Below are 16,769 nucleotides of genomic sequence, written 5' to 3'. Positions count from 1 at the left end.
TAGCACCTTTCACGTCAGTTTTGCCCCCAACCAGTGCATCATAATGGGACTCCACTGCAATTGTCAAACTCTTAATGTTTCGCTTGTAACGGAGACTCAACTGGCATATCTTCAAACTGATGCAGACTTGGGCAAAACAGAATTCTAACTGAATACAATTCTTACACCGCAGCTCGACAAACTCGTTGAGAAGCAGAAGGAGACTCACAGGCGGATGTTGGAACAACTTCTCCTGGTTGAGAGGTCTCATAAGCTCACAGTCTACGAACTGGAGGATGAGAAAAAAAAACATGTGGACTACATGGACAAGAGCGACGAATTTACCAACCTCCTTGAGCAAGAACGCGAACGGTAAGATGGAAAAAGTATAATTACACACACACACCCACCCACACCACACACATACCCACCACACACACACACACATACAACTCTACATTCCCAGGATATGATGCACAACACTGTGCGAACACTGGAAATAGTCCCAGTGAGGAATAACTGGAAATCTCCCAAAACATCCCCTAATCACATTTGATGGCATTGCTTACAGTCCACATTTGGACCAGTTTCATCTTGGCGTCTCATTTGATACATTCAGCACTGAAACCAGGGAAAAAGCTCCCTTGCAAATGAAAACGTCCGTACTGAATCAAAATTATGTTTTCAAAAATTCCAGGGAACTTGAGTCATCTGCCACTAAATTTCTGAAAAATTTAGTTTCCAGTGCCAATTATGCCGACGTAAACAACAAAAATGCTCTGTTGAAACACTTGCGGGGGGGCTATGTTTAGCCTTGATCCCCAAACATTTTGTGGCATGTTCATGTCTAAGAGAGGCCTAGAATTAAATGTTGTTGTTCAGCTGTTTTACTCACAGAGCAACGCACAAGATACCCAAACTCCAGTTCTTCAAGATAGCTGTAAATTTACAATCAGCAACAATATTTACATTCCTCGGTCAAAAGAAGACTCGTATGGTCTGCAGATCATAGCATAGTGTCAGTTTTGGCTGATGCTCCAATACTCCAACCTGGGCTTGCCAATCTGCGGCTAATACCCTCCAGAATTAGGCAAGCAGGGCACATCCCTTCAGGGAGAGTATTCACATTCCATTCTATACACACAGATATTTCCGTGTGTGAGTGGCGTACATCAAACTCTCTGTCTGGTTTGGATGCTCTTAAGGTGATGGGTATCTGCACGTGCCAGACACCCGGCTGACTTCAAAAAATAAAGTTGTCAAGTCATGTAGCTTCCTAGTGCGAGTGACCCTCTGAATGGGTTTGAAAGGAATGCTTGTGTAAGTGATGCTTATCAGTAGAGCGCTTGGAAAAACAGCAGTGTGCTGAATGAAAAGAAGGTTAAGTGCATTGGTAACGTCATCTGTGTGAGCTAACAGTTTGGTTTGGACTTCTCATGAAAGGCAAGATCGTTGACCATTTTCTTTTTCTTTTAAAGTCTTTTAAAGCGGCATAATATAAAAATAAAAATCCTTGCATTCGATGCAGCATTTTTCACGTCAGGAGGGAGTCTCAAAATGCTTCACATACTGTAAAATGGTGCGTCTGTGTATTTTGTGGGCAAACACAGCAGCCAATTTGCGCCCAGCAACATCCCGCAAACAGCCATGAAGTGAGTGACCAATTCTTATTCGGGAGATTGTTGGCTAAGACAACAAAACTGGTCGACACCTCCAAAAATGCAGCGCTCCCCCAGTACTGCACTGGAGGTGTCAGCCTAGACTAGGAGCTCAAAGTCAACAACAACTTGCATTTATATAGCGCACCCTCATACAGGGTAGAGTCCCAGATGGCTTGACAGAGGCAGAGCCTGACGCCAAACTGGGGTGGGGTGGGGTGGTGGTGAGAGGAGGAGGGGGAGGTGACCATAGTCACGGTTGACTGGGAAGGTCTTCAGGCGCAACCTGAAGATGGGGAAGGAAGGGGCAAGGTGGAGCGATAGAGGAAGAGCGTTCCAGAGTTTTGGGGCGTAGTGGCTGAAAGCGCAGCCATCGATAGTGGAACGGAGGGCACGGGGGACCTGCAGAAGGCCAGAGCCAGTCAAGTGGAAGCAGCGGGTTGTGGGTTGGGGGTTAACCAGGTCGGAGAGGTAGGGAGGTGCCAGGGCATAAAGGGATTTGAAGACGAATCTGAGAATCTTGAAATCAAGATCTTGAAGTCCTGAGTAGATCCACAAAAGGTGAACAAAGACCTGCTCTGTGATCACAGGGACTTGATTACCTGAAGAAGAGCAATAAGTGGGAGCAAGAAAAGAATCCCTTTAATAGAAAGCTTAAATGTTACTCTCAGCAAATTGTTCCGATTAGGGACATTGTGTACTGATCTCTATCAATAACAATGTGTCCTTGATCTGCCCAGGTTGAACCAAAGTCATTGCTTTGCTTTTTAAATACATGAAATACTAGATACTCACACAACTATGAGTCATTTCCAGTTTGAGCTAAAGAAACATGCTTTGAAAATCCAGCATTTCAATATCTAAATTGTTCCAAACCAAAAACATATTTTTCTCATTTGATTGTATGGGGACTAGAATCAGTGCCAGAGTTAATATTCCCACTAAAAGGATGTTACTACTAACTGAGTGCCAATTAACTATACAAATGCATTCAGTACAGTTTAAAAATACAAGACGATTTTAGTCTCTTGCTGGTTGAGCGAAGCCCGGTGAAGATTAAGTGAACTTGCTCGACTATTTCCAATTGTGAATACAAGTATTTCTCCAAAATAAGTAAAATTCCTAGATATCCAAACAGGTTTTTTTTGTTGCACATTTTAGGAAAACTATTATGAGGAGCAAACATTCTGAAGATTTTGCTGTTTTATACAGAGAGGTGTTGGGCAGTAATTTAATGCGAGATAGGAATTCAGGCTGAATTGGCTACATTTCTGGTTGCAGAAGGGAAAGTCTGCAATAAGTGCAATGTTAACTTGTGTTCTGTTTCTGTGTGTGCTTGTGTCCTTTGCAAACCACAGCATTTCCCATTCCTGGCACAGTCCAGTTTCCAAAGAGACTATAAACAGACCAACATCTTCCTGACGTGGTCTGATGGTTTCTTTATAGTCTGCGAGCAATTTGTAGGAAAAACGGATTGCGGGTTGTCTATGTGTTCAGTTGGTAACACTCGCCTTAGAGTCAGAAAGTTATGGGTTCAAGTCCTACTTTGGGACTTTGAGCTCACAGTCTTGACTAACACTCCAGTACAGTGTCGGGGGTGCATTTCTTTGTTGGAGACGCCTTCCTTCGGACGTTAAACCGAGGCCCAGTCTGCCTGTGGATGTGCTGCATTGTCAGAGGTGCCGTCCTTCAGATGAGATGTTTAACTGACGTCTGCAGCTAAATTTCCCCATGGCACTACCCAAAAAGAGAAGGGAGTTTCTCCCAGTGTCCTGGCCAACAATCCCCCAAGTAAAATTTGTTCACTCATTCCATGGTCATTTGTGGGACTTTGCTGTGCACAAATTTTCTGCCGTGTTCACCCAGAAAATACACAATCGCTACATTAAACCCTGTGAAGTGCTTTGAGATATAACAACTTTTAAGAGCGAATAGTTGGGTATTTGGGGAGGACAAGATTGCAGGGCTATGGAGAGAAAGCGGGCCAGTGGGATTGAGTTGGATTGCTCTGTTCGGAACTGGCGCAGACACGATGGGCTGAATGGCCTCTTTCTCTGCTGTACGTTCTATGATTCTATGATATCCTCCTGACTTGAAAGATGCTATATCTATTGCAAAGATTATTAATTCATTATTATTATCACACACTCCTTGTAAAGTATCCCTCAATACAGTAGAATTTCTTTACCGATATGTGGGTGTGGACATGGTAAGGCCTCAAGGAGACATCCACAGGGTAAGGAAGGAACTGTCCGTGTCTGTCATGCTCTATGAGAAGCTGTTGATGATTAGAAAAACGTAATCGCTGCTTCCCTTCCAGTCCTAAAACAACCTCCAGATGGAAAAGTTTGGGTGTGAGAATATCGACGTAGCACTAACTCCACGCCAGCAAAACCGATAATTCTTCTCTCAGTTCCTCTGTCGCACATCAAACACAGTGTACTTTGGCTTTGTGAACAGCTGTCACCCTTCCTGTCATAGTGGAATTTTGCCAAAATGCAGATATTTTGCTTACAGTTGTAGATATGTTGCTTACAATTGTCAATGAACGAATGATTACAGTACGTTTCCTGTGTTTTGATTCGGGAACTGTACTATTTTACGTCCTGCAGCTTGAAATATCACTTATTTCCCCCAGCCCCTAAAGAACAATGAATAAATTAAACTGTAAAATGTCAGATGAAGTAATCCAGGGGTTATGGAGCTGGTTTTCCAAATTGGTACCATGCGAACATACTAGCCAGGGTTGCAGGCCATTTGAAACTGCTGGGCAGGGCTGTGGTAGGATTCAAGGAAGGAAGGATTTCCAAGAGGCAGGGCAACATTACTTCAAGAAAGCAAAGACTTGATGAAAAATATAGATTATGCAAAGCAGAAATGGCTCCATGAATTGAGGTTTTGGATTTGCATCTGAAACCGTGCAGTGGGAGTAAACAGATTTATATAAAGATGGCCTAAAACGAACTGAGTGTCACATTTTTAACTGCCACGTTAAAGTGTAAATAGAAGTCACATTACGGGCAGTGAGGCTGACACTTGAGGCACACCCAGCAGACATGTGTGAGAGCCTAAACAGTGAGTGTGTTGGACTGATGTTATTTTACAGAGGGAGGGGTGGGGGAGGAATCCCAATATCCAGGTCTCTCTCAACGTACACAGCTCCAGATTTTAATGGTGGGGGGTGGGGGGGCGAGGCAGCATCTTAAAATCCTGAATGAAAACCTGGTGATTATACCCTCTGGAATTCAAGGGCACTGAGGCTAATTGTAACTGCAAATTGTAGCTGCTGCCCTAAATGACATTAGCTATCTTATGTTAGTCTAACAAATCAGACCTGTGCCTATCTGGTCATAGTGCTACAGCAGGTGTTAGCTTTAGCATTAGTTCCTCAGAGAAGCTCAATGCAGAGCTCAGAACTTTACAACGGTAAGCTCATCATTTTGTATCGTTTCAATTAACAGTTCATTTACCCGCCCCCACTGTAAAAGTATGGCAGAGCTTTGCGAGTAAAACACGATCTGAGCCATTCTATACCTTTCATCTGGCCGCACAGAACTAACCATGGGCTGGAAATGTCCAAATAGTGTAATTGACATTCATAATAGTAATCCTTGCATTTGATATTAGCGCCTTATCACATCTTCGAGAAGGCTCAAAGCGCTTCACAGAATGTACTGTAAAGTGAATTGACTGTATATTTTGTGGGAGAAACGCCGACTGCTGGGATCTTAAACCCTTCAACTAATTGATAAGTAATACGCTAACCCTGCAACATTTCATCTGCTGTTCGGATACATTTTCGTTTTGAAGAAGTTCATTAGCTTTGGCCCTGGCCTGGTTGATAGGACAGTCGTCTCTGAGTCAGAAAGTTGCGGGTTCAAGCCCCGTATCAGGACTTTGAACTCCCAATCTAGGCTGACACTCCAAAACAGCATGCTGGGGGTCTTGCTGCATCATCAGAGGTGCCATCCTGCAGATGAGACTTTAAACTGAGGTCCTCTCTGGCTGCCATGTTGGATGATGAAGGTCTCACAGCACTAATTGAAAAGACAAAGGAGCTTCAGACACGGGGGTGTCTTGACCAACAACCCCGCAGATAAAATTGGTCACTCACTTCATGGCTAATTGTATAGCTGTTTATAGCTGTGTAGAAACTGTTTACCATGTACAAATACAGTCACTCCACTTTGCAGAACACTTTGTAAAGCTTTTGGAGACATTGATATTATAACATGTTCTATCATACCAGATTGGATTTCATGCCAGTTTTTATTTTAATATGAAATAAAGTCTATTGTGACAGTGGTCTGATATCTTCTTTCTCTCTCGTCCCTCCACCTCCCCTACCATGTATAAAAGGTATTGTGCCCGCTGCACCATACAGTCTCTAACACTGACTTATTCCTGCATTTTCCTATTGAAAATTATATTGCACTGAATTGGCTTAGCACAACATCTAGTGCCTACTAAAATCCAATGAAATTCAAGGGCCAAATAAAAAAAATCTGTTGCAAGATCTAGCCAAGTTTTCCATTAAAAAAAAGGAGTCTCTGAGAAGTGGAACACTGCTGCCAGAACTCAGTACAAGTATAGGAAGGAAAGGAACCTTTGTTTCGGATATTTTACACATTGCTTGAAGTCTCTGGCCATTCTTTTTTTGGTTACAATATTTTTAAAAAACAAACTGCAAATTCTAGATACGGGGTGGGTGGGTTATTGGCAAATCGTTGGTTGTGTTATTTTCCCATGGTCATTGTGCAACTCAATGTACCAACAAGGCAGCCGAAATTGTGTCTGCTTACACAGTAAACAGACCGTACCCAAATATTTCAATCAAAATCTTTGCTCTTAATCTGGCCCCAAGTAACATCAAAACATGTCAAAAAAACTCCACAGGGAATTGCTATCAAGTGCAGTGTTTTGTTGTCAAACTCAGCAGGTCAATTTGCCTGTGCACAGCAAGTTCCCACAACCGGCCAGGGAGTGAATGAACAATTTTATCTGAGGATTATTGCCCAACAACAACTTGCATTTATAGCGCCCTTCACGTTCGTTATCTTCTCGGAGTGCTTAACAGTGGCGGAGCATGATACCTAGCTGGGGGGAGGGAAGAGGTGACTGTAAGCACGATCGAAGAGGAAAGTCTTCAGTCATGATCTAAAAGAGTGGAAGGAGGGGGCAAGGCAGAGAGAGTGAGAGAGAGAGTTCCAAAGCTTCGGGGCACCGTGGCTGAAAGCACAGCCACCGATGGTAGATCAGAGGGCATGAGGGACAAAGCCAGCAAACCTGGAGAAACTCCCTTGTCTTTTCAAATAGAGTCACGGCATCTTTGCTTCCACCTGAACAGGCAGGTGTGACCTCCGTTTAAAGTTTCATCCAAAGGATCCTAAAGTGTAGCAGTAGATAATTGGCACAGAAGCCCGCAAGGATAATCTCAGCCAAGCCAAGAGATGAAACACATCAATCAGAAGGAATAGCAGACCCTGGAGCAAGCGTGTGCGGACTAAGCTCTAGCATGCCTCCACAGTGGCGGAGTCAAAAACAACCTTGACAAAATCCTGAACACTAAAGTACCCTTCCTCAGTGTCCAATGGTCCCATTGCAAAGCAATTTCCTGACACTACCTTAGTCATTCCTGCAATGCGGCTGATTTACAAGCAACACTAAATCTGCGCTGAAGCCTTGGGATCCTTTATGCTGGAGTTCATGATGTAGGGCCGATTATTTTTAAGATAACCCGGTAAATACTTCAGACGAATATACACATTAAATCTACTGTGCTGCTCTCAATCATAACAGTTTATCACTGTGTAAACATCTCCATGTTTACCATCAGTTTTTAATTTACTGCTCGCTGCTTTGACAATGTTCACTAATCTAATTCTGTATGTGGCATTGTAGTTCAATGTAATCATTTCCTCTCTGGTTGTTGGCATCGCGTTTAGAGATTACATATGCCTGTGACTATGTGTTAAAAGCTCAAAATTGACGCCAGACTCCTGTGTACTTTGACCGCGGTTCAGGGTATTCCACACTGCGAGCTCCAATGAACAAAGACCCACCACAGATAACATTATTAAGTGACCTATTGGTTGAGCGGAGTTTAAGTCCTATTTATTTTGGGTGCCGTGGAGAAATGACACACGCACAAAAAAAATCACCCGAGGGCTAAATAATTTTTCATTCTAATAGTTAACAGATGCTGGGTACGTTATAGTGACAAAGGTGAGCTCTCCAGCCAAAGACCATCTAATAACAATAATAATTATTACTAATAATAATAATCTTTACATTTGACATACAGCCTTTCTCATCAGGAGGACATCTCAAAGTACTTCCAAGGATTCATTGTGAAGTGGAGTGACTGTGTTCCTTGTGGGTGAACGCAGCAACCAATTTGTGCACAGCAAAGGCCCACAAACAGCCTTCAAGTGAATGACCAATTTTATTTGGGTGATTGTTGGCCAGGACACTGGGAGAAACTGCTTTCTCTTTTCGATTAGTGCCATGGGGGAAATTTAACATCCACCTAAACTGCAGTTCTCAGTTTAACATCTCATCCAAAGAATGACACCTCTGACAATGTAGCACAACTCTAGCATCAACTGGCAAAGTAAGGGATTGTAGTCAGTTAGTCCCACTATGGAGCTCAAGTTCATTTCCTGCAGCATGTCATCCACGTACATCAACTTCTCCTTCACCCCAGGAAGGAGATATTCTATATATTCTATATATAGAATCTATATATATATATATATATATATTCTATATATTCTCCCCAGCTCCTCCCTACACACATTATAGACTATCCAGAACTTTACAGCTCATACAGTCTCTTCCTCTCCCCCTCCCTCAGCTCCCCTGGCTCTCCATCCCTGAGTGGATCAAATTCAAAATCCTCGTCCTCACATTCAAATCCTTCCACAGCCTTGACCCACCCTATCTCTGTGAACTCCTGCAGCCCTACCAACCCAACCACTCCCTTTGCCCTGCTTCATGTCCCCTGCCCTATCTGCCCAGCAATTCTGGGGCCCCTCCAACTCGCCCCTCCAACTCGCCCCTTCCTCCCCACTTTCAAAGCCCACTTCAAGACTCACCACTTTGATCATTTACCCACAACACCCTCCCCCCCACCTCCCCTCATCTTCCCGACATGAAAGGCATGATATTAATGCATATTATATTTCACTACATACAAACAATGCAACTGTTCAAATAATCAGTTTGCATCAGAAAGCAATGTCTCCTGCCTTCAGCTCCCCCAATGTCTATTAATAACACCAACAAGAACTTGCATTTATATAGTGGGTAGCGTCCCAGAGCAGGAATAGAGAAGTGAATCAATTTGATTCCTGAAGCTGGCACGCATAATATCATGGGGCAGGGTTTTGTGTTCAGTATTCATGTCCAGCAATTTGGTGCTGCACAGAAATGTCTCTTTTGGAAATTGATGCGTGTGTGCAACATAGCTCCAACAACCACAATAACAAAATTATGATGAAGTGAAAAAATTTGGATTGGACCACTTCTGCCTTTCTCCTCCACATACCACAAGCCATTCTCAAACAGTATTATCCCTCAGGAAGAGGGAGGACATGTCCAATTAGGCATGACAGACGAGATGGCTTGACTTTATTATCTAGACAGAATGACCCAAACAGTGTTGGGTAAAACTGAGCTGACTCTGGTTTGGCTCCAGAAGGATGTAAAATAACCTTCAAACTGTGCCAATGTTTCTTCGGGCTATATGACAGCATCAATGGATTGGGAATTTCTCTAGCTATGTTGGGTCGCACACTAAGCCAGCCCAGGCATCCGTGCCCAAAAAAAAAGTTTGGACTTTCAGACTGTTTTTGATCTGTTTTCCCCCCTCTTCCCTCTCTTCTCACTCACTCCCTCACCAATGTAAAAACAAATTTGCTGTGCGTAAATTGGCTGCTGGACACTTTTCTGTTGGCCCAGCTCATGGCCAAGGTATAAGCATAGCAGGGGCCAAATGATCTCCATTCAATGTTCTTTGGCCGCCAAGGATGCCTGGGAATTTTCAACGGGGTATTTTAAAACAACAAAATTACATTTGTAAAGTCCCTTTTGTGTCGGGAGGACATCCCAAGGTGCTGGACAGTCAGAGTTTCGGATCCGAGCTGGGGGTCAGGATTGGGGAGGGTGGAAGGCAGGTGGGAAGCAGTGTGATCAAAAGCACGGTCGAAGAGGAGTATTTAAAATACTATTTTAATACTTTTAAAGAGTTGTTTGTAGACCGGGTCTTTTCTACATTAATAACAACTGTTTTGATGCACTGAGGTCTGCGTGCAGAAAATCTGATTCGGGAGGTTTCAAGTCCTCATTGAAAGGACCATCTAGTGGTATAACCACAGCCCAGGAGGAGCAGAAAGGGCCTCTGACATCATTATCAGCCCGTGATGGCAGGAGAATCCCAAGCATCATATGCATTCAACAGGGAAGCAGGGAAGTATTTATTGTTCAGAATGCAAGGGGCACTGAGGTTTCATCTGCTCATTGTCCGAGATAAGAATATCTTCACTCAAGCCTCGCTGAAAGCTGTTCATTTCAGATAGTCACTTCAGCACTCGCAGGCAACATGTCACATTCTGTACACTTCACATAGCCTAGAGAAAAGATGCCAGCGTTAATCCAACACCGCCCCCACCTTCTCTCCCACGGTCTGCCCATCTGAACCAAGGAAATGCAGTTTGCCAAGAAAAAATGTGCCTGGATCTGAATTACTTTGTTTTCAAAGCTAACAATAGCTTGCAGATTTATACTTTGGGCCATTTCAAAATTTTCTATCCAAGAGCCATTTGAAAAAGCAACCTCCCCGATTTGCAGCCTGCGTACACGAGATTGTCTCCTACAAGGAGGTGTTGACGTATCCCAAATTAAGGCTCTTCAGGGGACAAAGTGCAGATGTCAGTACCTTCAATTACTGCATTTCCCAATGTAATGTACTGAAGTACATCTGCAATGGGAAACGCAATAAGTAAATGCAGCGCTGGGAAATCAAGTAACCCTGTGGTTGATTTCCCAGTCTATACTACGAGGCACAGTCCACGGTAATGTTAATAAAAATCATCTTTACATTTGATATAGTACCAGTCATGTCAGGAGAATGTCTTAATCAGTCACAGGATTTACTGTAAAGTGGAGCAAATATGTACTTTTTGTGGGCGAACACAGCAGTCAATTTGCACAGAGCCATATCCCACAAACAGCCATGGAGTGAGTGACTGATTTTAGTTGGGGGAATTGTTGACCAGGACACCAGGAGAAACTCCCATCTCTTTTGGGATCTTTAACGTGCACATGAACAGGCAGACAGGAGCTTGGGTGAGCATCTCATCCAAAGGAAAGTGCCTCTGACAACAAAACGTTCTTCTCCCGAGCTTCACTCTCAAAGTCTAGATGTGGAACAAAAAATGGCTGAATTTAAATCCTAGAGGGAGCCAATCAATCCTGCACCCTTTTGAGTGAAGAAGTACCAGGTCTAAACAATATTGTGGGGAAGGGGAGAAGAGAGGTAACTTTTGGGGTTGAACTAACTCCGAGGGGACTCACGTGGAAAGATAGGTGGCAGTAATGAATGCTTCACCACCTTGTGTCTAGTCCATCAATGATGTTCTTGGAGATGCAGCTAGTTCCTCTAAAGCCCTAATAGGTAGGACAGTCCTGGCTGTGAAACTTCTTAACGCTTCCTTCCCCTTCGCTCAGTGACCAACACATTTGCGAACGATACAAAACCTTTGCTTGGCTGGTGCGCGACTGCCCTTTTCTTTGTAATAAAAAGTTAAAACTGAATTCCATTCCAATCATGTAAGTTCTTATTTCTTCCCATCCTAATTGCAAACCAGTGCAGTACGTTTACATAGCAGTTCGGGAATGCTGTAACAAATGGACCACAGATTACAACTTTGAAGTTCAGGACTGGTTTATGAAAATGTAGCCTTATATAGAATTGCATGGAACCAACCAGGCTGCATGCTAGCTAGTGTTTCACAACAGAAAGCATGACATGTTGTCCAATTGTGTCTATCACAGGAAACATCTGTTTTTGTTTACTTTTAAATGCTTCACGAGAGCAAGTCACACATTGAGATGGATGCGTGATATCACTTGCAATGAGTCCCCGAAGGACACATCAGGAAAAATAAAAGATATAATTGGAAACATGAGATAGTTAGAAGATTATTTTGCAATTTCTTTAGTTTTGCAGCATCCAACTAAGGGCAAAATATTTGTTGAGGAAACAAACTATTTCACATCTCAGTAATATATTAGATCATGGCTTGAATTAAACCAAAGCCCTGACACCCTGCTCAGGTGGATGTTAAAGATCCAATGGCGCTATTCAAAAATGAAGGGTGTTTTTGCCGATGTCCTGCTCAACAATCAGATTTTAAAAAAAGGTAATTGATTTCATAACAGTTTGTTACAAATGTAATTGTGTGGTTTTTAATGTTTGTGTTTGCTGTCACAATTTGCCTGCCGTGTTTGCCTACAAATACGCAGTCACTACACTTTAAAGTAATTTCTGTGAAGCGCTTTAAGATGTCTCCACGATTGTGATAAGGTGCATATGAAATCCAAAGAATATTATTACCAAATGCAAAAATTATTATTGAGAGAATACTTATATTTTACATTTACATATTACCAGTTTGAGCATCCATTTCTCTCTATCACATTCCTTCTCCTTTTTTGAATCCCTGTTATTATCTTGTTCCTCCACTCTTTTATTTGCCATTTTCAGCCACATCCTTTTTTCTCCTCCGGCTCCAAGTTTCTCTCGAACTCTTCGCCACTCTGTTTATCCCAAGCCTCATGTCATTGCTTTGCATTCCTCCCAACTTACACCATTACAATCTTCTTCCTCTTAAAAATAACAAAAAATGTTTACAAAAACACAAATACTAAAACCTCCTGTTGTATCTACTGGGACAGCAATAGCAATGGCTGTAAGATAAATATAAATGTATACAGTACTGTTTTGGGAAATAATAAACTTTGTATTTGATATTGTGCGTTGTCACATTGTGAAAATGTCTTAAAGCGCTTTGCAAGAATTACTGTAATTACCGTATTCTAAATATATTGAGTCTTGTTACACAATTGCAAACATAAGCCATTTACCTCAACATATTTGAAAGCATAATAAAAGCTCTTATTTTGGTCAGCCAGTGTTTGACACACACAGAAAACCATTCTTAAGAGTATCCAAACCATTCCTCCCACATGGAATACATGGAAATTCGTGAGATATTTATTGGAATGGAATGCACACTCTCCTCAGAGTACACATCCCGCTTACCTAAATCAAGTATTAGGTGCAGGTTGACAAGAGCCAAGACTTGGGACGCCAGACTGTGCATTGGGGTTCTGCTGGAGATTACCAACTAATACTGCTTAGCTTGCCATTGAAAGCACTGTCTGGCAAGCTTCCCGGCTGCTTGTCCAGCTAGGACCACCCTACCCATTAAGGCTTTGGCTTGCAGGGTTATCAAGAGTCGAATGCGAAGAATCTCCGCCCCTAGTGACTGGTCTGCAGTTCCAAGATCTGCCGATAAGCCAGGCTGGGTGGGCTGCCATCATCAGTGCTCATCTCCAAGTCTCAAGCTTCATTCTGTTGTTCTGTCACTCATTCTTTCTTACTCGTTCTTTCCCTTGTTCGCTCTGTTCTCTCCACACCTTTCTAATGGTCCGGTTCCTCTCTTGACTTCTTTCCAATTTGCTGTGGATCTTCTTGTAACAGCTTTTCATCGACTCAAACAAACAGCAGTTTGACAAATACATTAAAAACAAACCCAAACACTTAGCAACAATTTAGCACCGAACCCAATCTTCCCATATACTCTGCTATGTTCACCAAATAGGATGACTGTGTGCCTGTTTGCATCCAAATACACAGCCACCACACCTGACAGTAAAATCTTGTGAAATGCTTTGAGACATCGCAACAACATGATAAGGTGCTATATATAATGTAAGGATTATTATTATTGTGTCAAATATGCTAAAGTGCTATCACCAGGCCAAACCTCAAAGCACTGATGGATGTTATCACCAGCAAGAAAATCAAGTCCGGTATCATGATCTGACAAGAGTACTTCGATCCTTGCGTCTCTGAACTCTAACTCTACTTTACACCAAATCGGTCTTTGCGAGATACACTGTTAACTTCTATTGAGGGAGGCACTTGGCTTGTTGAAATCAAGAACTTTTGCTTATCAAGACCGCTCCTTCCATAAACCCGGCTAAACCTATTAATCATGGACCCCACCCCCCAGCCAAACTCTGTTCAGTCCCAGACTTCATCTCCACCCAATCTATGTCCAAGTTCCCAGACTTCACTCCCACCCATTTTATGTCTTTGCTAATTCTAGACCCTAATCAAACAAAAAACATTAAACTCCTGGATTCAAAAGTAGCCCAATTCCCTGGAAGATAACTCCCTCCCTGGCCCAGCAGCCAGACATGGATGTAGAAAACAACACCAACATTGCTTCGTATTGAGATTGGCTCTGGCACATTCATCTGCACAATTACACAAAAAGAAAAGGGAGTTTCTCCCGGTGTTCTGGTCAACAACACTCCAGGAAAAATGGTCATTTGCCTCATGGATGCTTGTGGGACCTTACTCTATGCAATAAAAAAACAAGCCACCACACTTGACAGTGATTACTATTTAGTATTTAGATGTGTTTCAACATGATAAAGTGTTATAAAGAAATCAAAGTTCTTTCTTCCTTCCTTCCACATCCTCTAATGATGCAACCAACCAGTTCCTTTCAGATTATGGAAAAGTCACTTTACAATGAATCCTGTGAAGTGCATTGAGGCATCTGTCCTTCATCTCTGAGCTTTAAGTATTTTTCCACACAGAGGGCAACAATTATGGCAATTATAACTTACTATATTTAGAGGTTCTTTAAAGGCAACATCCTCACTTTAAGCTAAGGTTCTCTTCATCCATCTGCTCCTAGTAAACAAGCCACGGGTTTATGGAAACACCACCTGCCAATAAGGTATCCATTAGCTGTACTTTAGGATGTATGAAATATCTGAGCTACTGTCTGGAAAAAAAGATGTCTTTGTATATGTAAAGCCCCCTGCAGTATCTGAAAACCTACAAGGTTAACAACAGCAGAGTGCAAAGGGCCCATGAACTGAGCTCACAGGGTGTTTAGAAAACATCCTTAGATACAAAGTCACGCAGCCCTAAATCATTTACCTCAAATAGTTCAATATTTAAATATATTTTAGCTTGTTTTTTAAAAGATCATTATCCCTTTTTACATGTGAGTCATTTAGTAAGTGGTGCTGGGGTGAGCCCAGATGGAGTAATGGACGGAGACACAGATTATGGATTAGGAAACTCGCCGGATCAAATCCCAAATTCAGTGCTGAGTTCTGTTGATCTCAGACAGGGATTTTCGGAGCCAGGTTTCCCGGGGTTAGAGAGGGGAAATCCAGCCAGGGCTCTTGCAGTCTTATAGTCTTAACTGAGATTCCAATGTAGTGCTGGCGGAGCGCTGTATTGTTGGAAGTGCCATCCTTCAGATGAGACAAGACCCTGCCTGTTCAAGTAGATATTAAAGATCTCCCGACACTAGGAGGGAGATCTTTAAGAGAAGGGAGTTTCTCCTGGCGTCCTGGCCAACACTCTCCCCCCATGTAAAATCGGTGATTGACTTCATGGTATTTCTGGGACATTGTCATGTGCAAATTGGCTGCCACATTCACTTTCAAAAATACAGTCACTACACGTTACAGCAAATCCTGTGAAGTGCTTTGAGACTTCCTCCTGACATGAAAGGTGCCTTATCAAATGCAAGGATTATTATTATTACATTTCATTTTGTAAAGCGCTTTGAGATGTTAGCTTTGAGCAAAGGCGAGCTATAAACGTAAGTGGATATTGCTATCCAAGTACTGGGCTCCCACCAGCAAAGCTCTTACTGTCCAGCCAAACTGTCTCTCTCCCACACCAACCACTTCCCTCCCAATGTAGTGGAAAGCTCATTACATAAATCTCTCCAGCAAGGGTGGTACTGTTAAATAAAAAAAGTATCAATATGTGGAAACACCACCAAGTCCCATTGATTCCTGTGGAGTGAATAACCTCTTTGCTGTACAATGTTATCCCTCATCAAGGGTATTTACATAAGAGTTTACTTAAATCTTGGCAGCAGGTAAGGAAGTGCCTTTCATTGACTCAGGTAAAGAAAACAAATTCGATATTCAAAACAACTTTTAAAGGAGGGAAATAAAACGTGATTAAAGAAGGAAGCTGCAACTGCAAACTTTAATTTCTATTTTACTTAGGCTTTAATTGATGAGGTAGTGAATAATAGTCCTTGCATTTGATGTAGTGCCTCTCATGTAGGGAGGACATTTCAGAACGCTTCACAGGATTCACTGTAAATTGCAGTGACTGTGTATTTTTGTAGACGGACAATGGTGCATTTGCACTGTGGGAATTAATAGTTTAGAAAGCAGTCCGGCCGAGTGATGAATCCAAAGCAATTGTGCTAAAACGCACCAGTTAAACAAGTCCTCACTGTTGCCTTTCGAGGGTGAAGAAATGGTCTTACACAGCACTTCCGAAGCTAGGACCTCCGAGAAACAACACAAAATATTCCACCTTCATTGATGGCTTAGATCTCTTCAATCATCAAACAAAAGCTGTCTATGCCTCGCCCACAACCTCCATGCCACCATCTGTATCTGAAGGAATCAACATTTTGTGCTTCAACCGTCTCCCTAGGGAGCCTGTTCCACAGGTTTACTATTTATCTTCAAAGTCCCATCTTAAAACCTACTTCTTTGGCTTCGCCTCCCCTTCTCCCTTGCTCGGCGTCCAACTTTGCCACTGTGAAGCTCTCAGAAACTTTATCCTACGTGAAGGGGCTGTAAAAATGCAAGTTGTTGTTGATATTATTTTCAATCTTGTCCATCATTATGGACCTTTTTGCCCATGAGAACAGAAGAGGTTAATACAACAGTTATTTTTAGCAGAAGAAACAAATAGATGTGATATATTACTTTGTTTATAGTGTCAAATGAGAGTGGATTTTTCTTTTAAAAAATTGGACAATTTGGCTTGTGTTGTTACTG

At 42.4% G+C, this 16,769-nt stretch overlaps 2 protein-coding genes across 8 annotated transcripts in view; one reads left to right on the top strand and one right to left on the bottom strand.

Moving 5' to 3' along the window:
- Positions 1–16,769, bottom strand: part of cmss1 (cms1 ribosomal small subunit homolog) — a 154,900-nt gene that overhangs the window by 76,420 nt on the left and 61,711 nt on the right. The window lies entirely within an intron of this gene.
- Positions 1–16,769, top strand: part of filip1l (filamin A interacting protein 1-like) — a 125,592-nt gene that overhangs the window by 56,674 nt on the left and 52,149 nt on the right. For both annotated transcript variants that reach the window (XM_007895745.2, XM_042334349.1), the window contains exon 4: positions 173–351. In XM_007895745.2, the coding sequence (XP_007893936.2) occupies positions 173–351 (179 nt within the window). The remainder of the gene's footprint in view (positions 1–172; positions 352–16,769) is intronic.

This window comes from Callorhinchus milii, unplaced genomic scaffold, assembly GCF_018977255.1.
Source record: "Callorhinchus milii isolate IMCB2004 unplaced genomic scaffold, IMCB_Cmil_1.0 Scaffold4, whole genome shotgun sequence".
Lineage (NCBI taxonomy): Eukaryota > Metazoa > Chordata > Chondrichthyes > Chimaeriformes > Callorhinchidae > Callorhinchus > Callorhinchus milii.
Note: the sequence above shows the minus strand (reverse complement) of the source record. Positions and strands in the feature narration are given on the sequence as shown.